This window comes from Saccharomyces cerevisiae, chromosome X (genome assembly GCF_000146045.2).
Source record: "Saccharomyces cerevisiae S288C chromosome X, complete sequence".
NCBI classification, from domain to species: Eukaryota; Fungi; Ascomycota; class Saccharomycetes; order Saccharomycetales; family Saccharomycetaceae; genus Saccharomyces; species Saccharomyces cerevisiae.
This window is the reverse complement of record NC_001142.9, coordinates 533,937-559,311: the sequence shown is the minus strand read 5'-3', so window position 1 is coordinate 559,311 and position 25,375 is coordinate 533,937. Positions and strand designations below refer to the sequence as shown.

The 25,375-nt window shown below is 37.7% G+C and overlaps 13 protein-coding genes and 3 non-coding genes across 16 annotated transcripts, besides 6 other annotated features; 5 read left to right on the top strand and 11 right to left on the bottom strand.

The window, feature by feature from the left end:
* Nucleotides 1–153: 153 nt before the first annotated feature.
* On the top strand, nucleotides 154–1,503 carry ARP3 (actin-related protein 3; the record flags this gene model as incomplete). Its single annotated transcript, NM_001181723.3, has 1 exon — nucleotides 154–1,503. The coding sequence occupies one exon, from the start codon at nucleotides 154–156 to the stop codon at nucleotides 1,501–1,503; it is 1,350 nt and encodes a 449-aa protein (NP_012599.3).
* A 206-nt stretch (nucleotides 1,504–1,709) lies between these two features.
* CCT5 (chaperonin-containing T-complex subunit CCT5) lies at nucleotides 1,710–3,398 on the bottom strand (the record flags this gene model as incomplete). The annotated part of the gene is made up of 1 exon (NM_001181722.1): nucleotides 1,710–3,398. One exon carries the CDS (start codon nucleotides 3,396–3,398, stop codon nucleotides 1,710–1,712), a length of 1,689 nt encoding a protein of 562 aa, NP_012598.1.
* A 341-nt stretch (nucleotides 3,399–3,739) lies between these two features.
* On the bottom strand, nucleotides 3,740–4,117 carry RPA12 (DNA-directed RNA polymerase I core subunit RPA12; the record flags this gene model as incomplete). Its single annotated transcript, NM_001181721.1, has 1 exon — nucleotides 3,740–4,117. The coding sequence occupies one exon, from the start codon at nucleotides 4,115–4,117 to the stop codon at nucleotides 3,740–3,742; it is 378 nt and encodes a 125-aa protein (NP_012597.1).
* Nucleotides 4,118–4,462: 345 nt separating this feature from the next.
* NTA1 (amidase) lies at nucleotides 4,463–5,836 on the top strand (the record flags this gene model as incomplete). The annotated part of the gene is made up of 1 exon (NM_001181720.3): nucleotides 4,463–5,836. The coding sequence occupies one exon, from the start codon at nucleotides 4,463–4,465 to the stop codon at nucleotides 5,834–5,836; it is 1,374 nt and encodes a 457-aa protein (NP_012596.3).
* A 157-nt stretch (nucleotides 5,837–5,993) lies between these two features.
* MNN14 (Mnn14p) lies at nucleotides 5,994–8,801 on the bottom strand (the record flags this gene model as incomplete). Its single annotated transcript, NM_001181719.1, has 1 exon — nucleotides 5,994–8,801. One exon carries the CDS (start codon nucleotides 8,799–8,801, stop codon nucleotides 5,994–5,996), a length of 2,808 nt encoding a protein of 935 aa, NP_012595.1.
* Nucleotides 8,802–9,497: 696 nt separating this feature from the next.
* On the bottom strand, nucleotides 9,498–10,553 carry CBF1 (Cbf1p; the record flags this gene model as incomplete). Its single annotated transcript, NM_001181718.1, has 1 exon — nucleotides 9,498–10,553. The coding sequence occupies one exon, from the start codon at nucleotides 10,551–10,553 to the stop codon at nucleotides 9,498–9,500; it is 1,056 nt and encodes a 351-aa protein (NP_012594.1).
* A 515-nt stretch (nucleotides 10,554–11,068) lies between these two features.
* On the bottom strand, nucleotides 11,069–13,525 carry PTK2 (protein kinase PTK2; the record flags this gene model as incomplete). The annotated part of the gene is made up of 1 exon (NM_001181717.3): nucleotides 11,069–13,525. One exon carries the CDS (start codon nucleotides 13,523–13,525, stop codon nucleotides 11,069–11,071), a length of 2,457 nt encoding a protein of 818 aa, NP_012593.3.
* Nucleotides 13,526–14,136: 611 nt separating this feature from the next.
* APS2 (Aps2p) lies at nucleotides 14,137–14,580 on the top strand (the record flags this gene model as incomplete). Its single annotated transcript, NM_001181716.1, has 1 exon — nucleotides 14,137–14,580. The coding sequence occupies one exon, from the start codon at nucleotides 14,137–14,139 to the stop codon at nucleotides 14,578–14,580; it is 444 nt and encodes a 147-aa protein (NP_012592.1).
* A 19-nt stretch (nucleotides 14,581–14,599) lies between these two features.
* CDC8 (bifunctional thymidylate/uridylate kinase) lies at nucleotides 14,600–15,250 on the bottom strand (the record flags this gene model as incomplete). Its single annotated transcript, NM_001181715.1, has 1 exon — nucleotides 14,600–15,250. The coding sequence occupies one exon, from the start codon at nucleotides 15,248–15,250 to the stop codon at nucleotides 14,600–14,602; it is 651 nt and encodes a 216-aa protein (NP_012591.1).
* A 291-nt stretch (nucleotides 15,251–15,541) lies between these two features.
* Nucleotides 15,542–15,864: a long terminal repeat (Ty1 LTR).
* A 403-nt stretch (nucleotides 15,865–16,267) lies between these two features.
* Nucleotides 16,268–16,356, top strand: SUP4. The gene is given in 2 exon segments: nucleotides 16,268–16,306; nucleotides 16,321–16,356. It is a non-coding gene; the product is annotated as a tRNA-Tyr (tRNA).
* A 453-nt stretch (nucleotides 16,357–16,809) lies between these two features.
* YJR056C (uncharacterized protein) lies at nucleotides 16,810–17,520 on the top strand (the record flags this gene model as incomplete). The annotated part of the gene is made up of 1 exon (NM_001181714.3): nucleotides 16,810–17,520. The coding sequence occupies one exon, from the start codon at nucleotides 16,810–16,812 to the stop codon at nucleotides 17,518–17,520; it is 711 nt and encodes a 236-aa protein (NP_012590.3).
* A 212-nt stretch (nucleotides 17,521–17,732) lies between these two features.
* Nucleotides 17,733–17,804, bottom strand: YNCJ0026W. The gene has a single exon. It is a non-coding gene; the product is annotated as a tRNA-Asp (tRNA).
* Nucleotides 17,805–17,884: 80 nt separating this feature from the next.
* Nucleotides 17,885–18,217: a long terminal repeat (Ty1 LTR).
* A 7-nt stretch (nucleotides 18,218–18,224) lies between these two features.
* Nucleotides 18,225–18,546: a long terminal repeat (Ty1 LTR).
* Nucleotides 18,532–18,766: an origin of replication (ARS1018; Autonomously Replicating Sequence).
* Nucleotides 18,767–20,045: 1,279 nt separating this feature from the next.
* HIT1 (Hit1p) lies at nucleotides 20,046–20,540 on the bottom strand (the record flags this gene model as incomplete). The annotated part of the gene is made up of 1 exon (NM_001181713.1): nucleotides 20,046–20,540. The coding sequence occupies one exon, from the start codon at nucleotides 20,538–20,540 to the stop codon at nucleotides 20,046–20,048; it is 495 nt and encodes a 164-aa protein (NP_012589.1).
* A 145-nt stretch (nucleotides 20,541–20,685) lies between these two features.
* Nucleotides 20,686–20,757, bottom strand: HSX1. Its single transcript has one exon. It is a non-coding gene; the product is annotated as a tRNA-Arg (tRNA).
* Nucleotides 20,758–20,877: 120 nt separating this feature from the next.
* Nucleotides 20,878–21,209: a long terminal repeat (Ty1 LTR).
* A 61-nt stretch (nucleotides 21,210–21,270) lies between these two features.
* Nucleotides 21,271–21,571: a long terminal repeat (Ty1 LTR).
* A 191-nt stretch (nucleotides 21,572–21,762) lies between these two features.
* Nucleotides 21,763–23,256, bottom strand: KCH1 (Kch1p; the record flags this gene model as incomplete). Its single annotated transcript, NM_001181712.1, has 1 exon — nucleotides 21,763–23,256. One exon carries the CDS (start codon nucleotides 23,254–23,256, stop codon nucleotides 21,763–21,765), a length of 1,494 nt encoding a protein of 497 aa, NP_012588.1.
* A 304-nt stretch (nucleotides 23,257–23,560) lies between these two features.
* BFA1 (Bfa1p) lies at nucleotides 23,561–25,285 on the bottom strand (the record flags this gene model as incomplete). Its single annotated transcript, NM_001181711.3, has 1 exon — nucleotides 23,561–25,285. The coding sequence occupies one exon, from the start codon at nucleotides 25,283–25,285 to the stop codon at nucleotides 23,561–23,563; it is 1,725 nt and encodes a 574-aa protein (NP_012587.3).
* Nucleotides 25,286–25,375: the final 90 nt, after the last annotated feature.

The following is a 25,375-nucleotide window of genomic DNA, read 5'->3' as shown; positions in this document are numbered from 1 at the left end:
CGATAAGGACTTTCAGTAGTCACCCGGCTGTCCGCGGCTTCAAAATGGCGAGAACCCCTTTTCAAAAGTTTCAAACAAAAATATATGAGAGTAGTTTAATCAAGAATTGGCCCTACCGTAAGGCCTCACGATTGAGCAAGAAATTAGGATTCAATGTCATACTTAAACAATCCCGCTGTTGTCATGGACAATGGTACCGGGCTGACCAAGCTCGGTTTCGCCGGTAATGATTCTCCCTCCTGGGTCTTCCCTACTGCAATAGCCACAGCTGCACCTTCAAATACAAAGAAGTCCTCGGGCGTTGGTGCGCCCTCAGCAGTTAGTAATGAAGCATCATACTTTGGAAATTCCACCTCTGCAACCAATTTCAATGGTGCAACAGGTGGTTTGCTGTCTAATAATTTATCCGGTAAAAGAGGTACAGAAGATTTGGATTTCTATATTGGAAATGAGGCTTTAGTAGCATCCCAAGGACCCTCTTACTCTTTGAGCTATCCAATCAGACACGGTCAAGTGGAAAATTGGGATCACATGGAAAGATTCTGGGAAAATTCCATCTTCAAGTATTTAAGAACAGAGCCTGAAGATCATTTTTTCCTATTGACCGAACCACCACTGAATCCTCCAGAAAACAGAGAGCAAGTGGCGGAGATTTTTTTTGAATCATTTAATTGTGCTGGTCTATATATTGCTGTGCAAGCAGTTTTGGCTCTGGCTGCGTCATGGACCTCTTCAAAAGTCACGGATAGATCATTAACTGGTACTGTTATAGATTCTGGTGATGGTGTCACCCACGTCATCCCAGTGGCGGAAGGTTACGTCATTGGCTCAGCAATTAAAAACATTCCAATAGCCGGTAGAGACATCACATTGTTCATCCAATCCTTGCTAAGAGAACGTGGTGAAGCAGACACTTCCTTGAGAACTGCCGAAAAGATTAAGCAAGAATACTGTTACGTCTGTCCAGATATTGTAAAGGAGTTTAACAAATTCGATAAAGATCCTTCTAAATTTGCCCAATTTGTGGTGGAAAACCAAGAAAAGACAAGGAGAAAAGTCGTAGATATTGGTTACGAAAGATTCTTAGCACCTGAAATCTTCTTCAATCCAGAAATTGCATCCTCAGACTTCTTGACTCCTTTACCCACGGTAGTGGATCAAACTATCCAGGCTTGCCCTATTGACGTCCGTAAAGGTTTATACAACAATATTGTACTATCAGGTGGGTCTACCATGTTCAAAGATTTTGGACGTCGTTTACAAAGAGATCTAAAGTCTATCGTAAATAACAGAATCGCACAAAGTGAGCTGTTAAGTGGAACTAAATCGACTGGTGTAGATGTTTCCGTGATTTCTCATCGGAAGCAGAGAAACGCTGTCTGGTTTGGTGGCTCGCTGCTGGCACAAACAGCCGAATTCAAAGGCTACTGTCACACTAAGAAAGATTATGAGGAATATGGTCCGGAAATTGTTAGAAATTTCAGCCTTTTCAACATGGTTTGATTATTGAGTCATGACTCATCTTATAAGGAAAAAGGTACAAAAACAAATGCAAATAACTGAAACGCCCCTCACTTCATTTAAATATACGTATACAACTGATTATATACACGTATATGTACAATCAAGTAACCCCAAATGCTGATCTGAGAAAAAAAATTGTGGGATATGTGATTAAAACTTATCTTTTATTATTTATTTATACAAAATCAATACTCATCTTTACCACTAATGATGACGTTATCAATCTTTAAAATCATTCTACATAATTGAGTAGCTAAAAGAATTTGCTGCTTTTTGCCAATAAATGGATCAACGACAAATAGTTCCTTCATGTCATTAGACCCGTAACCTAAGCAATCGACACCAATGTTGGAAATCTTTTCTTTCAGTTGTTTACTTTTCAATGTAGACAAAGTTCCGATTGGATCAAGACCAGAATTTTCAGCCAAAGTCATTGGAATGGTGTCTAACGCTTGGGCGAATCCACGGAATGCATACTGATCAATACCACGTTGCTTATCAGCTTCCTCAGAGACAGCCAGGGACATAGTCACTTCGGCTGCTCCCCCACCGTAAACTACACGTGAGTCTTTAACCAAGTTACGTACCACACATAGTGAGTCATGCAATGCACGTTCAGCTTCATCCACGATCATTTTATTGGAACCGCGAACAAAACATGTTACAGTTTTTGTTTCTTTACTTTGCTCGATAATCAGCATACGATCCTTAGTAGTACCAAACTCCTGCTCGTAAATTCTGGAACATGTACCTAATTTATCCTTAGACAAGTCTTGAAATCTTGGAACAATGCGACCGTTTGTGGAAATGGCAATGTGTTCTAGTTCTTGGCCACCTACCCATCTTACGGCAGGTAAATCATTCTGTAGAAGTAGATGATTGGCCTCATCGTCAAACCCCCATTGGCATATAACAACATCTGCGCCCGCTTTCTTCACATCGTCTATCATTTCTTTGAACTTATCTTGTTCATAAGTCTGTAATTTTTGGTATTCTTCTACTGAAGAAATGTCTAATTTATGCTTGGTCTTTGGTTTAGGAGGTTCAAATGGACACGTTAATATAGCTAACTTAACACCATCAGAGCCCTCTTTTGGTAAAACACATTTAGGCATTTGTGGATGAGAAAAATCTTTATCCAAAATGACACCATTAATCAATTTTGAATCGCTTATAGATCCGCCAACCCGTCCTTGCATTTTGATTAAATCGAAATCCACGTCTTTACGATCTTTGTCCATGACATTTATGACGGCTTCCACAGCCATTTCAGCAAATCTATCATGATCCTTGGAAACAATTTTGGAGCCCAAAGAAGTTTTGGCGGCCCTCAATAAAAAGTCCCTGAACAATTCATCGTTTGACGCAGAAATGTCGTCACATGTTTCTTCTAACTTGGAAATGGCTAATTTGGCGGCTTCATCAAATCCATTAGCGATTTTGATTGGATGTATACCCTTTTGAATTAACTCCAATGCTTGGTCAAGTAGCGCACTTGCCAGAACAACAACACCAGTAGTACCATCACCAATTTCATCATCTTGAGATTTGGAAAGTTGTACTAACAACTTTGCAATCTCATTATCTAGCTCCATTTGGGACAAAATTGTAGCACCATCGTTAGTGATGGTGATTTCACCGTCAGGTGAAATCAAGATCTTATCTAACCCACGGGGACCCAACGAAGTTTTGATAATAGAAGCTACTGATCTAGCAGCCAATATATGTGATTTCTTGGCCTCTAATCCGTGCTGTCTCTTCTTGTTACCTTGATCCTTCACGATAATAAAGGGTCTACCCATCTCGTCTTGTGCCACAATGGCGTTCGACAGATCCGGCATTTCCATAGGAGGTTGTTGTGGACGAGCAGCCATTTTCAAATATTGCTATAAAAATGGATGATAGCTGTTATTACTTTGAGTTTGTAGCTCTTTATCACGCACACCTCATTTGCCACATCCACCAAGACACTATTATATTTCTAGTTGTTCCTTAACAAAATTTTTCATTCAATGGCATAAATCACTTTACACGTTCTCGAGAACAGTAGATGCGATGAGTATGATAAATAGTAAGAATAATATGATAATGTACGCTATTATATCGTCAGTACATAGATTTTTTGTTTTTATAAATGATGTTCTATAGATGTTCACATGATGAAAGCGGGGATGATATTAATGTACAAATTGTAATATGTGCGAACACAACCCAATCAATTGTTGGTACGGAACTTGTAACCACAGGAAGTGCATGTATAGAAGACAGTAGCACCTTCATCTGCAGATCTTAACTGTAAAGTATGATAGTTCATCTCTTCATTTCCACACTGAGGACACTTTTCCTTGATAGTAGCGCCGTCTTTCAGTTCGTTCTTCTTCAAAGAAGTTTTAACCACGGATTTCTTGGCTCTAAGAGAAGATGGAAACGCATCGTCTGCCGTCGTGGTGACGACTTTTAAATTGGAGAATTGTGACTTGGGATATATGGCTTTACATTGGCTGCATTCAACGTTAGAGCCTAATACGGCATTAGGATTTTCCAGGAGATCACCACAGTCCAAGCAAAAAATTAACGATCCTACAACAGACATTCTTATAAGTACTAACCTGGATTGCTTTAAGCCTTTCTTTTCTTCTTGGATTCTTTACACTTGCCATGCAATGCCCTTCACTTGACATAAATTTGATTTTTTTTTTTTTCATATTTTTCATCTTTCGTTCGTAACGATATATAATTATTTACCCTGCACCATTCAAGAGGGTATATATCTCACTTAACTATTTTTGTTTTATAGCCCTAATAGATATTCATTCGTTGCCCTAGTAAGGGATAACCCTTCTTTGGAAATAAAACCACTTTAGTTTCACACATTTTAAGCATTTCAATGCTAAAAAGTGCTAGTTTACAGCGATAACTCTATCGTGACATTCAGTGAATGCTAATAGACGCAATTCATGGTGCTAAGATGAGCACAAAACTTTTAGTATCACTAAAGGTACTAGTAATTCAACTCAATCCGCAAATTGGGCAAGTAGATCAAACAATTAAGAGAACATGGTCAATATTGGATAAAGTTACGAAAAGTGCCACCTATGTGAAACCAGACATAATACTATTCCCCGAATTTGCATTGACAGGTTACAGTTTTCATGCCAGAAAAGATATTTTACCTTATGTTACTAAGAAAGATGAAGGGCCCTCTTTTGAACTGGCTAAATCAATATCCGAGAAATTTCAATGCTACACTATAATAGGATATCCTGAAGATGATGATGAACAGAAGCTATACAATTCTGCCCTGGTAGTAAATCCGCAGGGGGAGCAGATCTTTAATTACAGAAAGACTTTTCTCTATGATACAGAAATGAATTGGGATTGCGAGGAGAATCCAGAGGGATTTCAGACGTTTCCCATGGATTTTTCAAAGTGTGCTAAGCTTTCTAATGAGGACTCTTACAACAGAGATGTGACTTTGAAAGCATCAATAGGTATTTGTATGGACTTAAGTCCCTACAAATTCATGGCCCCCTTTAATCACTTTGAATTCTCTTCTTTTTGCGTTGACAATAATGTTGAATTGATTCTATGTCCAATGGCGTGGTTAAACTCTACTTCTATCACAGACAAACAGACGTTACATAACAATTCATTATTAGAAGCCGCTAAGAACAAAATAGCTTTCGCTTTAAAGGAGCAAGGGTTGCCTTTGGCAGGATCTCAAGGAATTTACCAGCTTAAAATTGGTGATTCGCAACGTACGCCCAGAGTGCCTTCTGACGACAGTACAAGTGAATATAAGGATATGGATGAACCAGATATGTCAAACGTAAACTACTGGATTCTACGATTTTTTCCTTTTTTGTACTTTAAATCCAGAATTAATTGGTTTAAAAATTCATCTCTTATCGAAAGCATTTTGGGCAAAACTAGAATGCCCCTAGATCATGAATATTATAAAGATGGAAAGCACAAGGAGGACACAATAGACTTATTGGATTCTGAGGAAGTGATAAAGGATACAGTACTGGAAAAGACATTTTTGGGAACCTCCCTTGGACAGCCTTGGAAGTTCCAAGGAAAGAATGCGATTTTGGTGCTAGCTAACAGATGTGGTACTGAAGATGGTACCACGATTTTTGCAGGAAGTTCTGGCATTTATAAATTTAACGGTAAAAAACCTAAAGGTTCACAGGATGATGATGAGAGTTCGCTTGATTCTCTCAATGAAAGCGTAGAGTTGCTGGGTAATTTGGGCAAGGGTCTAGAAGGCGCTATATTGCGTGAGGTCCAATTTGAAGTGTTTAGGTGAAGGAATATTATAATAAATTAGACATTATAAATTAATAAGGTTACACGCATATTTATGTTATTGAAATGTCGCCGTAAGGGCCGAATTTAAGTGAGGCAAGAATGAATAAATAATGGTTTTTGTTATTATCCTATTCCGAAGGATAAGGGAACGTTTTTTAATATTTTTGGTCTGAACCAAATATATTGTTTGAAGTTTTCTTATTATCACCAAAGAGATTTAAGCCCTTAGAATTCAGATCATTTACAGTCTTACTGTTGCCGCCATCGGGAAGTCTGAAGCCGTCAAAGTTTCTTTCATATACTTGCTGGGACCGTTCAACAAACTCTTTACCTTTTTCCTTCTCAACTTGTGAAGCAATGTTGTAGATGTTTGACGCATTCAACAACTTTTCCACGTTTTCCCATAACTTTCTTTCGTATATATATATGATCGGATCTTTTTCTGGTGATTTTATTTTTTTTGACATTCCTCGCCGTAGAGTTTTTAATAGACTACTTTTTTCTTCCTCACTCAAGCTAGGATCATACTGTATTTCAAGCTCTTTGAGTCTGTAAACAGTACTGTCAAAAGAATTAAATAAGCTGGCAAATACGGAGTGAAACCCACATTTTAAAATGTTTGTTATCAGTAGGCTTATGTCGCTGAATTTTAAATCATTTAAGGGACTTTCCAGTCGTGTTATCTTGGGTTCTTTCAGCTGCAAATTTGCAAACTTCTTCATGTCTGCAAACGAGAACCAGTATCTGAATTCCGGTAAATACACCTTACCTTGGAATGACAAAAGCCCGTATTTTGCCGGAACTTTATACTCATTATTCAATGTTGCTATGGGCCTATTAGGAACAAATGCTGACACACCGCTGAACATTGTATTTCTCAAGGGTGATATGATGTTTAGACTGGAAAAATGCTGGTTTCTACAATTGTAAAGGTTATACTTCTCATTTACCAAATACCTTTGTTTCGGAGACAAGTCTTTTTCAGCATAATCGCTTCTCGAAATTGCAAGCTCTTTCTTGTATGTTTTGGTGACTAAATTCTTTTCTGCATCCGTAAAGTCGTCTGGATGAGAATTAACCCATTCCATTAATTCATGTATGGTATATTTAGCTAAACCTTCTCTACCATCCACCTCGTCAAAATAGTCGTTTTCGTCAAACTTATAGTCTTCAATAAGGGCAGAAAAGCTTTCGCCCGAGCTTTCTTCTTCTACAAATTTGGACATGTACTGTTTAGCCGCATCGGAACTAACGCTAAGTCCCGTGATGTCAATGTATATACCTGAGTCAATATCGATGAAACGAGCATCAATATTGTTTTCGCCGTTCCCATGAACTCCTACCGTAATTGCGCTTCCTACATCTAGTAAGAATCTTCCATTACCTTCTCTTGGATCTTCTAATATTAGGGATTGGTTGAAATATTGACTCAAGTAATGTAAATGTTTAATGGGCATCTGTAAATCATGGTCGACATCCCAGGGAAACTTCAGACCATCATATAGATATCCATACAATGTACCATGCGATAGCCAGGAAATTAATCCGTTAGCCTTAACAAATTTCTGAAAATTTCTGATCAAAGAATTCAATCTTGCTTCAAACTCCTGAGGGTCATTTAGGAGATTATGTCCGATTGAGAAAAATCGCCTGTCTCTATGATGACCATCGGCAGTCGCGTCCGTAATATCAGAGGCCTCTGCGAAATACTTTTGCTGTAATGCAGGGGACGTATTTACGGACGTCTTTAAACTTCGTAAATAGTGGGTATCATGAGATGGTAGGCCTTCAGACCTGAGCCTGGTCTCTAATTCAATGATCCTCTCTTTTGCATTGAATTGGAAATCAGATGGTGATAGTTCTAGATACTCTCCAGCGTATATTGTTTTATCCAACGCTTCAACGTCAAGTTTCCTTTTTTTAGTGGATCCATGATGTAAAAATTTTTCAAACATGGAAGTGTGGTTGAAAATGAGGTCGCCATTTACCATTTCATTTCTGTGCCTCTTAATGTAATTCTGTAGTAGATTTGTCTGTACTATATTTGATTTGGAAGAGTCTGTTGTCTTCAAATTGATTCTGTATGCATCTTTATCGCTGTCCAGTACGGTTAATGACAGTGGAGTAAAGTTAGAATATAACAAGTGGTTTTTGGCTTGTAAGTCATACACTTCTGGCCTCAACCTTTCAGAAATTTCGCTTATGATAAAAGGCAATTCGAAGGGAGTACCATTGGAATACGCGTCATTATTCATGCAGTGATCATGTATGGCTTGCTGCACAGAATTAGAATCGACAACCTTTCTTACCCTGTTGTACCAGAGCGATTCGTCATATTTATTCCTATTTGTGACGAATAAAGGCTCTTGGACTTCACTCTCTACCATTTCTAGCACATTTTTATCAAAGGCACCCTCGCAAACGAACTGGCAAGATATGTTCGTGTGTCTCAGTGCAATGAGTTTGTTTGTAGAGTCAAAATTAGCCCAATCGTACCACGAAAATGCGTATTCATTGGAATCTGATTCTAATAAGTGATCTAGTAAAACTGACCATACCAGCCTTGGGTCGTTATCGTAATATCTCAATTCATCTACCGAATCAAGAACTTGCCCTTTTTCAGGACCCATTTTCACAGTGAGAAGATTATTCTTCAAGGTGTACGTGTCGATCCATTTGCCTGAAGTATCAAAATTCATTTTTTCGTAAAGTTTGGCTACGTTGTCTTTTGATCTCAGATCGAAAGAAGCATGGTTGTTGTTTCTGTTAGTGTAAGCAAGCGGTTTGAAAAAGAGCGCCATGAATGACTTCCAGTTACCGTCAATAATCGACGAGCGACCGCCCAATACAAATATGGTAATGAATAGTAACTGGATAGTTAGAAGAGTAATGATTATCTTTTTAAAGTGAAGCCGCAGAGATCTCAAAACGTACATGGAGAACCTGCGCAGTGATAACATCATTGGAATTGTATCTTGCTTCGCTTTCTTTTCTCTTTCTCTCTTTCTTTCTCTTCCTCTCGTTTAGACAATCTCAATGATTCTAATTCATAAAAATAAACGTTGGTTGTTTTCCAGAAAGTAAATAACAGTTGTTGTTAACTATATAAGATACAAATAGCGGAATGCCAGACTAAAGACAAGTGCACTCTTACTTGATCTTCGTCCAATGTTTCTTCTTAAATAATCAAGCAAAGCCCCAAAGTAGAAATAGGCCCGTGATTGTCGCGGACCTTCAAGGATGTGACGTTTTTGCCTGTTTTTTTCAGGTAATCCTCTCCACTACTATCTTTTTTCTTTTCTGCGACCCAAAAAAAAAAAAAGGAAGGGAAAACTAAGATTTTTTGATAAAAGGCGGGAAAACGGAGGTTGTGCGTATTTCTCTTGGCGATTTTTCCATTGAACGTCAAAAAATTCTTGGCAAAACTTTTTTACTAAGCCATTTAGGGATGAAAAACAATAACGTACAAAGACATATTTGAAAGTCCGTCCCGTCCTCTTTTACTTGCTGAGTTTGAGGCTGAGTGATTCTCTAATACCATCCGGGCGGTTTCAAATATGCCGATGGAATATTGATAAAAACTTAACAGAGGTGCTATGGGGCAGAGACGCAGATACATAGGGAGACTCGAAATACATTTAGCTATCTATTTTTAACTCTCAAGCCTCATGTGGATTATCGCTCCTAGTGCTTTTTCTTTCGTTCTCTTGTTTCTTGTGAGTGTGCATATCCTCGTATTCTATTCCCTCCTTCCTTAAAACGCGTTTCATGTACTCGATTTCTTTGTAAGCATTTCCCAGTTCTTCCTGCAGTTTCTCATTTGCACTGGCTAATTGCGATGCGTTTTGCTCGCTAAGCAATTTTTGTAACGTCCACTTTTCGATGTTTGCTTCATCGGTTTCTTTCAATTTTTGAATGTATTCAGCGGCACACGCCAATATTGCTGCCTTACTTGATTCTCTCACGGGCAGGAGGTCGCTTAAAACGTTGATTGCAGTGTTGATGTTTTCGCGGCGACGCCTTTCGACTTCTTTATGGGAGTCTTTTCTTTGCTTTTTCCACTCGTCTGTTGTGGCCAAAGTAGTAGGTTTTCTTCCACGACGACCCGGCTGCATGCTTATATCCTTTTTGAGATCAATGTCAGCGTCATCATTGTCTTCATCATCCTGTTGGTGTTCTGGCCCACGATCGTGTTCTGCCAATGGTATGAGCATGTCGTTTTTAGATTGCTGTGTAGATTCCATTGGTGAAGACGTCATTCCCTCCAGGGAGGTGTTTGGCTTGACTCCTTCATTTGATGGGGTTATGGCTCTTTCCCCATTAAGGGAATCCTTGTGCTCACCATTCGCGTTCGTTTGATTAGATGTGTGGGCATCAGAACTATCTTCCTGGCCCTGGATTAAGTCTGTATAATTGACGGTAGCGGCAACAGCAGCCTCAGCCACTGACGCATCTTCGTCATCACTTCCTTTCTCATCTTTGTTAGACGTCAGTCCGCTTTCATACTGACTTTGAGTCCCTTTTAGCGTAGCCCCTTCGCTCAACAGAGCAGAGTCAATATTTCCGTCATTGCTCTCTTGTGACAACAAGCCTTGATCTCTTTGCTTTTTCCTGGCCTCGCTGTAGTTCTGCTCCTCGTTATAGCCTCTTTTTCTTGCCGAATGGATTTCCTCATCCTCAGTAGAAAGCTTATTATTATTTGCCAGAGAGTTCATCGTTAATAAAAGTGTAGAAAACCGTATTATATTTTAAGCACTTGATGTTGGTACTTGTAGCAGAAATGAAAATGACCGCCAACTAAAATGATTAATTAACAAAGTGTTTATCTTTAAGGTATAATGGTTTACATTCTACATTAAATAAAAAAACGTGATAAGCACGTGGATAATTGTTGTTTGCCCAATACTTTTCTCGTCCGATTTTATTTTTTTTTTGACCTTGGTGGGTGAGACATGGTGGTCCCGAAGGATCCGAGAGGAATGAGAAAAACCGATCACGTACATCGATGTACGGGAAAAATAAATAATAAAATGTTTGTTTATTGTTTGAAGTAAAATATATAAGTACATATGTGGATTTATATGTGTGTGCTTTATTTCATTGTTTGATTTATCTTCCGTTCTTTATCTTTTCCCGGTGGGATATTTTATATAAAAAGCTTATAAGGAAGGGTATGAAAGAATATGACGATACTAAAGCATAAAAGAGGGAATTAAAGAAGTCCTAACGTCTATCTTGAGATAAAGGCGCTCACGGATGACATGTTTGTAACGCTGTTGGTAATGTCCAAGTGGTGGTGAATTACCTTCTTCTTTTTCGAGGATGACACGCTTGGACTTCCGAGGCTTCTCAGTGAATTGCTTGATGACGAAACATTCGGTGCGCTAAAGTTCTTTGTAGAAGCCGGTGTTTCCGATTTGAGTGATAGGTCGCTCATACGCTTATCTAATTGAGTGCCAGCCTTTGCAGGGAGCGGAGTGGGGCCATTATGTGTTGGTGTAGTAGGGGTGGAGTTTAGCATCGACTTTAATTCCTTCATTGTGGAATCATCTTCGCTTAAGTTGTCCTCTACTTTTGTGGAGGTTGGTGTTGGTTTTTCCAATATGCTGTCCACATTAGTCGTGGTAGCCTCTTCAATGACTTTGTCCTTGTCGCCGTTCTTGACCTCATCTTTCTTCAAATTTTCCTTTTTATCTTGCTGCTTAGGTTTGGTGCTTTCATTCCCCCCTTCATCCCCAACATCGTGTGTTTTGGTCTTTGCGCTATCTTTTACCTTGGATTTTTGTTTCAAGGAAGGAGATTCTGCAATTTCCAACATCGATCTTGGTTTAGAAGTGAGCGTTTCCTTTTTTAGGAATGGATTAGACGTGTGAATGACCTCTTGATCATGGGGTGCATCTAATGAATTTTCACTAAAATCATTGGTAGAAGTACTTTTCCTTAATTCAGGAACCCTTACTAAGTCATCATCATTTGGCTCGACACATGTTTCAATTTGTTGGAAAAACGGATCATTAAATAAATCATCCATTGTATATCTAGTTGCAGGGTTCGGGTCAGCCAATCTCCATGCGATACGCGTGGCATCAGTATTCTTGAAATTTCTTGCTAAAGAGTATTCGGAACCAGGACCCGGCTTGTGGCAGCCCTTGTCCCTGAAATGTGGGTTTTGATGATTGATGAAGTTGTCATATGACACTTCAAATTCCCTGAATCTCGCATCAGTGTTACAAGAATCGATGAAGGGGATGATATTGTTAATCATGGTAATCAGCATGATTCCGAGGGCATAGGAATCCATGGCCAACGGATTATAGGGTTTTTGGAACTTTTCGGGGTAGTGCTTCTTGGCATCGAAGTACATTACCTCTGGCGGAGTGTATGGTGGAGAGCCAATCATACCTTGGCATGTTTTCACTGGACTAGTGTAGTCATGAGGTATCACATGGTACCAATCAGAAATACCGAAATCCGTCAATTTGCATATACCTTCTTTAGAAATTAAAACATTTTCGGGCTTCAAATCACGGTGAGCAATACCATTGTCATGACAAAACTTAATACCTTGGGCCACTTGTTTGAAAAGACAATATTTTTCATTGAAGGGAACGTTCTTCCAGCCTGTTCTTTCCATCAGTTGGAAGAGGTCCTTAACACCTAGTTCCATAATAAACCCCCAACCACGAGTTGTATATGTGGTCGTGGGAACTTTTAGAAGATAAAAAGTATTCGTGATGTGAACGTTATGACTTAAATGCTTAGCTATGATGAATTCTTTGGAGCATCTCTTGTAAAACTTCTCGGGTGACTCGTGGTATATCATATTCAGTTTTTTTAGAGCGTAAACATCCTTTTGCCTGTAACTTGATTTAACCTTTCTAACTTCACTAGACCCACCCGAACCAATAGGTTTATTGTCCGTATCAAATACGAAATTATCCGTTAAATGGACACTATATTGTTTCATATCTTCGGGCAAAAAATCGTTCGGATTAGCAATTGGAAGGGGCAACATCCGTATCTTGCTGTTACCATCATGCATGTAAAAACTCAAATCGTTCTCCTTATTCGTATTCAGAGTGTCTGCAAATGCAGTATCTGGCCTAGCATGGTTTGGGCTTATGCCGTATGGATTATAAACTATATTCTCGTTGGGAAAATGGTGACTAGCCATGCTATTAGACCTTTGCGGTAAGCCCGCGTGATGAGTATTTCTTTCTTTGTTTCTCGCCCTTTCTTTTTCCTTTTCTCTATCCAAAACTGCTCTATCCCTATCTCTTGTCGAGGCAATGCCAGTACCTGTGCCCAGAATATCAGAGGGAGAGTTCAAGTAAGGGTTATTATTATGTTTAATTAAGTCCTGCAATGCGACAGAGGACTTGTGTGACGACACAGACCCATTTGAAAATCCTACAGAAGCATTGTTTTTTCTTCTATGTAAAGAAGCAGATCTCTGCCGTGCCCCAGCAGAAGACGAAGGTGAATTACCACCGCTACCACTGCCACTAATGGACGGAGACGTTGGCCTTTTTCTTAAACTTCTCCCATTGCCCAATTGTTCGGCACTAAGCAGTAACGAAGAGTTATCCGTGTGACTGCTGGAATTAAACAGGCGTTTTCCCAATAGTTTCAAAGTACTAACAGAGGGACTTTTATCTACCTCTTTGTCCTTACCGTTTCCCGCCATTATCTTATTCAATCGGTTAACCTGTAAAAAACTGCTACGGCTTACACAACTTTACTTTCCTGGTGTGCGTGCGATATCGTGGTTTGGATAAGGGTAGCGACGGGATGTGACAATACCTTTCTTTAACACTATATATAAACCTGCTTTTACCGTCAACCGGATATTATTTGGTTCTACCTCCCACCTGCAAGGGGTCGTGCCAATGACGAAAAGACAGCCACCCATGCACCGCACTCGCACGTGGCAACTATTTGCGCCTTTGCCCAAGAGGTTATGCTTGTAGATGGGGTGACCGTACTAAAGCGTTCATGTTGTATATACCATATATGTAGGCTTGAATGGCTATAGGACGCGGGTATGTTTATCATGCTGCCGGCACGTAGTACTTGCAGCTCCGGCATTTCTAAACTGTACCTGTAGTGGAAGGGTCTTTCCAATAGTTTTGCAAGACATATCATTTTGCACGCATAGAACAGTTTCGGATACTTTTGATACAAACGGGGAGGAATGGTTTATTCAGTAGGTACATTAAGAACGTTTGCCTTGAGATAGCGTTTGGTGCTGTTATTTTGTGAAGAACGGAGACTTGTTTGCTGTAAGGGATAAAAAAAATGGCAGTACAGTTTATACTGTGCTTTAATAAGCAGGGTGTGGTGCGGTTGGTGAGATGGTTCGATGTACACAGTTCGGATCCTCAGCGTAGCCAGGATGCCATTGCGCAGATTTATAGACTCATATCTTCCAGAGATCATAAGCATCAGAGTAACTTCGTAGAGTTTTCCGATTCGACGAAACTCATATACAGGAGGTATGCGGGTCTGTATTTTGTCATGGGTGTGGACTTACTTGACGATGAACCCATATATTTGTGCCACATCCATCTGTTTGTGGAGGTGCTAGATGCATTTTTCGGCAATGTCTGTGAACTGGATATCGTATTCAACTTTTACAAAGTCTATATGATAATGGACGAGATGTTTATTGGAGGGGAAATACAAGAAATTTCAAAGGATATGCTGTTAGAAAGACTAAGTATTTTAGATAGACTAGACTAGGATATATGTACAGATCCTCCTAGAAGAACGAAAATTTATCATGATCAATATGCGTACTCAAAACAGGCTCAACGATTTGCCAAATAAGCGCTTCAACTTCCTGAATGCCCTTATTAGTAACGTCTACAATCGTGATTGACTCATCGCCTTTCCTTATCTCTTTATCCAATAGCTTCATAAAAGTTTGCTTCACTTTTTCTTGAAACTTAACAGTTTCGTATCTTTCGTCACCAAATCCAGATTTTTCGGCGTTATTGTCGACATCTTGAGTGCTTAAAAATAATGTCAAATCCGGTTTCAGCAACCCTACATCGGGTTGCAAGCACCAATCCAAATCCATTCCATTTGTCCCCTTAGCGGCAGAATATGCCACTCCAGAATAAACATATCTGTCCATGACAATGTTCTTGCCTTCTAGTAAATCTTTCTTTATCTTGTCAACTATTTCCCATCTATTTGCCGAAAACAAGAGGTGAATTGCCTGATCTGATAATTGGAAACTATCATCCGTCAAATATTCGTTTATGAGTCCTCCGATTCGGGTAGACCTTTCGGGGAACTTCAATAGTTTACAGTTTGGTTGCAATTTTTTGTAAAGAATATTACATTGCGTGGTTTTACCAGTCCTATCCAATCCTTCTATCAGTATTAATTTGCCACGACCCATCATTCAAAATGGTGATCTTTCTGTCCACTATGAATCATATTTAGTTTAGAAGCGTACTTCTTGGGAAGACGTTACATTTTTTCGCCATCTTTAGCACCACGCCTAACGCGTCAAAAGTCACAACCGCATAGAAGCCGTTATTCTCTTCTTCATTTCTAAGCTATTTTCCAACTTTTTATATTATCAACTGTAACCTACTAGTTTAGGATATCGCTTTCTCCCTTTGTTACCAATGCACAATTATTTCGTAATTATAAAAATGGACCCGTGGAACAAATTAATGTTTGGAAGAAAGGTGAATTTTTTGATAATTGCTGGGATTCCATTGTTGGTAAAGACTTAATATTAGGTATACAGAATATACTAGGAGTTCTCTCTGGGTATGTAGGAATCCACAAAAGGGTGTCACTAGTTCAACATAATAATGTCTTTTTTTTATTCCTTCTTTGATACTTTGTCACTCATTATCCTATTACATTATCAATCCTTGCATTTTTAGCTTTCATTAGACTTTGTTACTGTTTCTCAATCCTTATGTTATCTTCTTACACAGTATGGGATAATATAATAGTAACATGAAAACTCTTCGATAGGTAATAGTTGATTCTTGTTCCAACGTTACTATAGCTATGGAAAATAACGCAGCAGCATATGAAGTTTCGGCTCTAATCCACTGTGCAAAATACAGGTTTCTCTCTTCAAAAGGTATCCTCCAGAAAAGTTATGAAGTATTTTCATATGATGATGCTGACTTAATACTTCCCAACCGAAAATCACATTTGCGAATAAGCTGGTCATGATGTCGCTATTTCTAATTCCGTTGAAAATACTTACGTTTGTTCCTCAGTTGCTATCTCATTTCAAGTATTTGTTCATTAATTTGTCAGTATTCTCTTCCATCCCTTAGCTTTAGTATAAATTTCACTCTGAACCATCTTGGAAGGACCGGATAATTATTTGAAATCTCTTTTTCAATTGTATATGTGTTATGTAGTATACTCTTTCTTCAACAATTAAATACTCTCGGTAGCCAAGTTGGTTTAAGGCGCAAGACTGTAATTTATCACTACGAAATCTTGAGATCGGGCGTTCGACTCGCCCCCGGGAGATTTTTTTGTTTTTTATGTCTCCATTCACTTCCCAGACTTGCAAGTTGAAATATTTCTTTCAAGCTCTTAACGAAGAGTTATTATCAAATTGTGACATATTCCTTTACACAATACGGAGATAATATATTAACGAACTCTTGTAGCCTCTTTTCCTTGTTACCCCACCTATATTTTCTTCACTTTTCGAATTTGTTCTAAAAGTGCGCTTGAAAAAATTTCAAATGGTTCTTTTTCCTTACTCGTAAAGGCATCTGGACAAAAGCATCGTTTCCACCTTCCAAGTGCACGTTAGCCTGATACAAATCATTGGTGGTGAAGCGCAGCCATTCATTCTACTGTACTTGTCTTACGTCGTTTTGCAGTTTAGCATCGTGGCAGCTCATACAATTACATTTCAAGAAACCTTTTTTACCGACGACACATATCTAATTCAAGAGCAGAATATATTCAATTATGGAGCAAATGCATTCATTGGAATCAAGTTTACCTCCAGAGCAACCTCCTACAAAGCAAGCGATTGAGAGTCTTAATTTGGAACTTTCTCAAGAGTTCAAGCTAGCCGCCAATGCGGTGACAAGACTTTACCGGGTGGCTAATGAGAAAAACTCTTTAACCAAACATCAGGGCTACCTCACCTGTTTGGATGATATACTATGTGCATTGGACTCAAATGTGACTGCTGACGAGTTAAGGGCTTGGTGCTATAAACGAAGAAATGATATCCTTTCAAACTCGCAGGATAAATCTTTAAATCCGGTGAAAGAAAGGGAAAGAAAGCTTAATAAGTTCAGTGAAAACCAACACCGCGAAAATGAAGCTCATAAGGAACCTTTTGAAAAAGACAGCGCAGTCAAGTATAATTTCAGTTTCAACGAATCAAATGGGGACCTCTCAAATATTAATGAAAATATAGCACCTAAATTTAGACTTTCTATGCCGCCTTTAAGTGTCGAACATCCTCCTAGGAATGCTAGTCGTATAAAATCCTGGAAAGCACGAACAATCAATCACGGAAGAGGGGACACGAGAAACCTAAATGACATAACGGGACTTGGACATGAGCGTGAGCGTGATCGTGAAAATACACATTATGAAAAAAAACCGAAATTGGATTCTGATTCAGAAGTAGACATAAGGAGTTTCCGCCAGGATATGGACCTGTAAGAACACCCGGGAAGAGGTTCTCAAGTTAGAAGGAGCCCATTGCATTGTAGGTATAATATCGAAAATATTTAAATATTGTTTTTGAATCTCATATATACATACGTTTCAGAAAGCACATAGAAATAAACTTTCAGTGAGCCAGATGGTGTCTGATAACTTACGATATATGCAAAAAGTATGTTATATGTAACCGCAACAGTAGCCAAAAAAATCTCCGCGACGGGGAATTGAACCCCGATCTGGCACGCGACAAGCGCCCATTCTGACCATTAAACTATCACGGATTTTCTTTCTGTACAAATCTGGATTTTCTGTTATTATATAACAAATCAAAAAAAAGTTCCGAGTAATTAATGTTGAGATATGTTGGAATAAAAATCAACTATCATCTACTAACTAGTATTTACGTTACTAGTATATTATCATATACGGTGTTAGAAGATGACGCAAATGATGAGAAATAGTCATCTAAATTAGTGGAAGCTGAAACGCAAGGATTGATAATGTAATAGGATCAATGAATATTAACATATAAAATGATGATAATAATATTTATAGAATTGTGTAGAATTGCAGATTCCCTTTTATGGATTCCTAAATCCTGGAGGAGAACTTCTAGTACTTTCTACATACCTAATATTATAGCCTTAATCACAATGGAATCCCAACAATTACATCAAAATCCACATTCTCTTTAAGATACTGGTGAATTTTGAGATAATTGGTGGGATTCTATTGTTGGTAAAGGCTATAATATCAGGTATACAGAATATACTAGAAGTTCTCCTCGAGGATATAGGAATCCTCAAAATGGAATCTTTATCTCTATATACTAATATTACGATTATTCCTCATTCCGTTTTATATGTTTCATTATCCTATTACATTATCAATCCTTGCATTTCAGCTTCCTCTAACTTCGATGACAGTTCCTCGTATCTTATGTCATCGTCTAACACCGTATATGATAATATATTGGTAGTGTCCCTATTAGTTGCCAGCCGATAGTTGATTTTTATTCCAACACAAGCATAACTTTTACTATTGTTTCTCTACGTTAAGCAGGAGTAGATAACTCCCCCTACTGCGGTAAGAGCAATACTGATTTACGCTTGGTTTATTTAATTCAAAAATCTGTCCCTTTTTTGTGTATATGTTATTAGATATTACTAAATGTAAAAATTTACGCTGCAATGATACATAATGCCATGCGAAGTTGTGAAAAAATAAACACGTATTGCTCTGAAAAAACTAACTAAATATGTTGATATTAAGTTTATAGTAGGCGAAAAAGAAGTCATAAGAGAGGAACAGATCTCTAAGCATACCAAAAATTACTTCCAGTTAGGAGAGCGTGGTGTTCTCATCCTACTAAAAAGATGTTTCGTGATTCTCCTAGTAGCTTCACATTACTATAATGAAAGCCGAGAAAACAGAAATACCTGCAGCCAGTGTTCGAAAATCGCAATTGACGCTAGCTCTACAGCGCATTTTACCCTAGAATGATCTGTCTCATTTCCAATATCTTCAGCGGCAAGCCGTTACCTATTTTCGTTCATCGATGCTACCAGCAGAACATCGGTATGTCAACTATTACCCAATACATTCCTTCATAATGGCGGACTTGATAAAGAAGAAAATTAAATGCCCAGACTTCTTTGGAGTACTGTGACGAATGATATCGCTTGTAGAAAGTAAGTCAGTAAAGCTATCCAGTCCGAAAGCTGAGCTAAAAAGTCACGTATGTAGTGCTAATACGATAAAAATGAGTGGGAAGAAATATTTGGTATGAATGTGAAGTGGGCAAACTTGCACACTAAATCACTGCATAGTCTATTTCCCGCACTTGACAAATTATAATGATATTTGCATATATTTTATTTATTGAAATTAATATCAAAAATTTCATCCACAACAACAAGTTGCGAGGTAGTTAGCGAAAAACTGAGGATAAAGTGTACCAAATGTTGCTCCAAATCATCCTCTCCTTCAAAATACCTTTTTAGGAGTGGCGCGGGTTTCTCTTACAATATCGAGGTTCGATTTCCCTAAAAGAAAGAATCTACTGATAATATAGAGGTTCTTATGGGGCAGTAGATGACTTCAAATTAAATAATGGGACCTGATTTGTTGCCTTGTTATACTTATTGCTATATATATGTATATATGTACAGTCGCCAAGTTGGACTTCAAGTTAAAAAGAAGACCAAAACGGCCATGAAGATCATAAGATGATGGTGGAACTTTCCCTAATCATATGTAAATACATGGTTCACTTTTATTATAAGGTGTCACAAACTTGCAATAGAAGCGCCTCACACAAAAATTCTGACATAATATCATTATTTTCCAAGTCTGCTTGACGCCTTGCCAGACAAGTGGGAAATCCTTAACGAGAAGAAAAAACCTAAAAGCAACCCGACCCTTTCAACAAGTACTTTGTTATTAGTCCTCACCTTCACTATTATATGGTTAAAAATGAATAAAATGCTCAATCTTAAAAATCATGCTAACAACGATAATTCTTATTTCTTCACCGCATTTAATTTATCTAATAAAATCTGGCAAAATTCCTCAATTGCTTCATTATAATGTATACCACCATATCGTAATGTATTCAAATAATTTACAGCTAGTTCTTTTTGTAGATCGCTGTTCATTTTTCCAGAACTTCCATCGTTAACAGTACTGGACAAAATTCTATAAACCTTTGCCAAATGGAACTTCACCGTGTTGTATTTCAACAGCTCTTGCAATTCTGCGCTATTTTGATATATATCATCGAATGCCTTCGTCTTTAATGTTTTATTCATTGCGAGTGAACTGTTTATGATCTTATCGTTATTAACAACTTCCACATTAGCTTCTGTACCAGCCCTGGGTTGTTCGCTTTCCTTATGAACATGCTTTGCAGCATCTTTATAGCATTTCAAGGAGCAATATCGTACGCCACATTTAGGACATTTATATTTACCATCAACTCCGCGACATATGCCACATTTAACTGCACTAGATACCATTTTTATTCTTAGAGTTTTTTATATAATATGAACCTTCAACTAGTTATTACCACTGTGGCACTCTTTCTGCGGTAAGATTATCTCATCGCAAGGTAATATCGTCTGAATTTTTTCTATAAAGAAACGAAAAAAAAAAAATAATCAACGTTCCGTACGGGACTCGAACCCGCAGTCTTCTCCTTAGGAGGGAGACGCGTTACCATTACGCCAACGGAACCAACTTGGTTGAACTCTAAGAAATATGAGGTACCTAAGTTGCATAGTAATATTATTACGAAGCACTTCAAATTGAATGAATAAACTTCGTGCAGAAAACTTACACGATGGAAATCAATATTGTAGAGAATGTGGATTTTGATGTAATTGTTGGGATTCCATTTTTAATAAGGCAATAATATTAGGTATGTAGATATACTAGAAGTTCTCCTCGAGGATTTAGGAATCCATAAAAGGGAATCTGCAATTCTACACAATTCTATAAATATTATTATCATCATTTTATATGTTAATATTCATTGATCCTATTACATTATCAATCCTTGCGTTTCAGCTTCCACTAATTTAGATGACTATTTCTCATCATTTGCGTCATCTTCTAACACCGTATATGATAATATACTAGTAACGTAAATACTAGTTAGTAGATGATAGTTGATTTTTATTCCAACAAATATCCGCCTCATTTTCTACTTTCGCTTAAGCTGCTGTAATGAACCCCTAAGGTAGTACTCATTTAGTAGTATTCATGTTACTAGTATATTATCACATACTGTGTATGAAGATGACATAATATTGAGAAACAAATATCAAATCTATTGGAAGCTGAAATGCAAGGATTGATAAAATAATAGGATAATATGACAAAATATCAAAGAAGGAATAAAAAAAAGATGTTATTATGTTGAACTAGTGACACCCTTTTGTGGATTCCTACATACCCAGAGAGAACTCCTAGTATATTCTGTATACCTAATATTAAGTCTTTACCAACAATGGAATCTCAGCAACTATAAAAAATTAACCTATCTCTTACAAGCAAATGTTAAAAGGGGTTTTCAAAGAAACTTTCATGGCTGTTATGTTTGTGCTATAACCGGTATCAATCCAATATATGAAAATAGTGTTACAAAAAAAGTATTATTTTTATCAGAAACATACTAACGGCTGTTTCTAATCACGTCTATCTAATTCATGAAATATGCAAAGGGCTTTTGCCAGCCTATTAAGTATAATTATATGTACGATCTTCATCTTCCAGCAAACCCTTCCTCGGAAGATCAGGCTCCCTGAAGTACGCTTTCATTGGTGTATAAATCCTTCCATTATCATTCGAGTCAGCTTTTGAATTAATCGAACTTTTTGTCTGTAAAGGAGGTGGTCTAGGTCTACTACTGTTGCTATTAAAATTACGGATGTTGTTTGTTGTATTTGGCATAGAATCTAATGGCCCGTGAAACTCCATAGAAGTTGTAGATTTTAATTGTCCAGCAGAGTGTATTTTGTTGAAAATGTCAGAAGAAGACAAATCCTCATATTTTGGAGTATTTACGCTTCTGCTTTGTATTTTTGCTTTCTTTATATCATTACTTTCATAGCTGTTGATATATGGTGAATCTAGAATCGCAGAGAATCTAGTGGTATATTGTGGATTGCCATTGTCAACGAACGATTCCATTGTTTCCGTTTTCTTCATTGTGGGAATGGGCCCACATACATCCTGACTTTTGTATTCGGGTCTTCTCTCTATTAGCTCAATCATAGAATCATTATTAGAAGCATATGACGTATCATTAAAAGATGTTTCAATTTTATTTTCAACTTCTTTAAAATCGTCAAAAGTCTGAGATTCGAGAAGACCTGTCTTATAAATCGTGTCATCATTTTCCTTTTTCCTTTGTCTTTCAACAAGTTCATCAACATTTTCGCTGACGGTAACACAAATGTACTCACGCAACCCGCTATATTCCTGATCATTGATTATTTTATAATAAACAAAAATCGAGCAAATGACAGCAAGCAGAAACTTGAAGACAAATAATGCCCAGATTATAAAGGAAAATAGCATCAGCGACAATATCACTGCTTCTTCATGATTGGTCTGGCCAATGTTCTTTATTTTGTTGATCAAACCGGTAAATGATTCCAGATCGCCTAGATCCTCGTTTTTATTTACTGTTACGAGAACTGACCACAGCGTAAGACCATTAATAACTTGCCTTGGGGTATCCGTGAAGATTAATCTAATACAATCTTTCAGTTGAAAAAAAGTAAAAAATGTCATTTTCTGTCGAAAACCCTTTCGTTCGATCATATTATAAACACAAAACTTGGAATAATTGAGCACTGAATTTAGGTTTCTGGAAAAATTGTTGACATAAGTCAAAGAGATATTTCCCGTTTTGTAAATCCTCATTCCCGCTATAGCCTCCCATATCAATAGCACAATCGATGCTAAAATACAACCGCTAAACAACCATTTGGATATTTTAAAGGGTAAGTATGGTTTGATGATGTTGTTTGACCAGGAGTTGAATGCCAGCAATTTGATACATGTGTAAATGTCAGAAACAAAAAGGGCGAGTTTTAATCCATTCCACCCAACTACACCTATTATGTAATTTAAAACAGTTTTGAACTTGTGGTTTCGAAATAATTCAATGTTTAAATCGGCGAAAGTCTTAGAATTAATGGAGTACTTCCAATCATGGTTAAACATTTTTGATTTTCTGTTCCTGCTAGTCAAATATTCATGAAATTACCAAAGTGTTTGCTAAACAAACCATAAAGATCTGTTTTAATAATCATCAAGGGCTCTTTTGTTTGAAATGTTAATGTGTCCCTCATGGTCTATTTTCATTTGAAACATCTATTCGAATTTTCTGCAACATTTCTTTTTCTGTCAGACGCGAAATGTCGGCGAAAAGTTGACACGATTCAAGGTTCTATCTAATTTTGGAATGTAAGAGAAATGAATGTACTCAAGATAACGGTAAAGAAACAGTTATAAGAAGGCTAAAGGGCTAATCTTTTGTCGAATTGATTACCATGTTCCTGATTTCATACATATAGGATTTTCTCTTGCTATTGACCGTACTTTCATCCATGATTGTTTCCTCATCAACACTGATAATGGTCTCATCTCGGGGTATAAACCATGAGGCTAACTTTTTACACCACCTGTTCTCCTCGTGGTAAAATTTTTCCAATGCTCTTGAACTCAAATGGAAAGTAGAGCTTATTTCTGGAGTTTCTGTTGTACCGTTAAGTGTCCTCATTGAATGGTATTTACGGAGTCTTGCTTGAGCAGCCGTACTTTGATAAACGCCATCATTGTCATTTGAAACAAATGGCGTATTAACTTGGCTTTTGGAACGCAAAAATGGTGAGGAGCTACGTTTTTTCATACTTTTGCCAACTGGTGGTAAGTTTATCTCAGGAATGCCTGCAAAAGGGTCTGCTTCTTCCTCTGAAACACTAACCCATCTTAAATTTTGTTCATCTAAAATCATGTTCCCGATGACCTTTTGATTTCTCGAAGTGGCTCTTGCATGCTGTAGATCAGAATATTTTTGCTTCTTAGAATCTGCATCTCGTTGTAGCTTGTTTTTTATCAATAAAGCTTTCCTGTTTGCCGTGTCTACATCACTAAATTTGCTTAAGACGTTTTCATTTCCTTCCCACTTCATAGTTTTCGGGTTATATATCATAGAACCTTTCTTCATTGGAGTATTATGATCAATTTGCTGTTTTATTGTTTTGATTTTAGCTGGACCATTGAGTTGTACATTTTGATTAGAACAGTGTCTTACTGATCGTTTTTCTTTAAAAGAGTCCAGTTCCTGCTGGGTATTCCAATCTCGTTGTCGCCTATGAAGACCTGGAGTTAATAATTCGTCATGCTTTACTATATCATATTGTGCAGGTGATATTTTTAATGGCAAAGATGAGGATGACTTCTTTAAGAAACGCGGATGGTCGGCACTTTCTTTATCGTTCGAAGAAATCGTTTCATCAATTGCTTCACCCTCTAATTCTTCAAATCCTGTCAGAAAGTCACCTTCATCATCTGAACTGAATTTCGCCAAAATTGTGTCCTGCGTATCGTTATCAATCTTGTAATTAAACTCTCGTTGATCTTCTCTTTCTCGTTCTTCGTCCTCTTCTTCTTCTCTGATAGCTGGATTAACTAAAGCTAAGTTAGGCATAGATTTCTTAAATCTTACAGAATTACCAGACCTTAAGTTTCTTGAAGTGACGCTATTTGATAGTTTTCTTTTTGGTTTCAATTCCATCATTGATCTAGGTTGCTTTAGCCTTGGTTTATCTTCCAAACTCAGTTTTCTATCAAACTCTTCTGCGAAAATGTCGTTTTTGAAAGGGCCAGTTCGACATCCATTTCTCAAATGAAAATTTGTTTTAATAGCATCGTCAAAATCATCCTTTTTATTTTGGAATTCCTGGAAGTCATTTAGAAATTCATCATCCTGGTCTACCTCCATGTCCTGATCATCGTCTGCTTGCTTATTAGACCAAAACGCGCTGGTACTATTGGAAAATACCGTGCCAGTGTCAGAAGTACCTACCGAGGATGGAGGCGGTATATAAGTTGATGTACTCAATGGTGGCACGTTTTCTTCCAAAGTTAATGTTTCATGGGATTGAAAGCGAGGTAGAGTTGTATTCAGTTCTTCAAAAGAGGTTTCTGGCTCATCTAAACCGTTTAACGTGAGAGGCCTAATTGACATAGCATACAAAACTTTCAACTGCTACAAAAGTTTTCGAACTTTTTTCTTTACGTCAAACTTCTCGTTTTTTTCCTTTTATCTGCGCTGAAT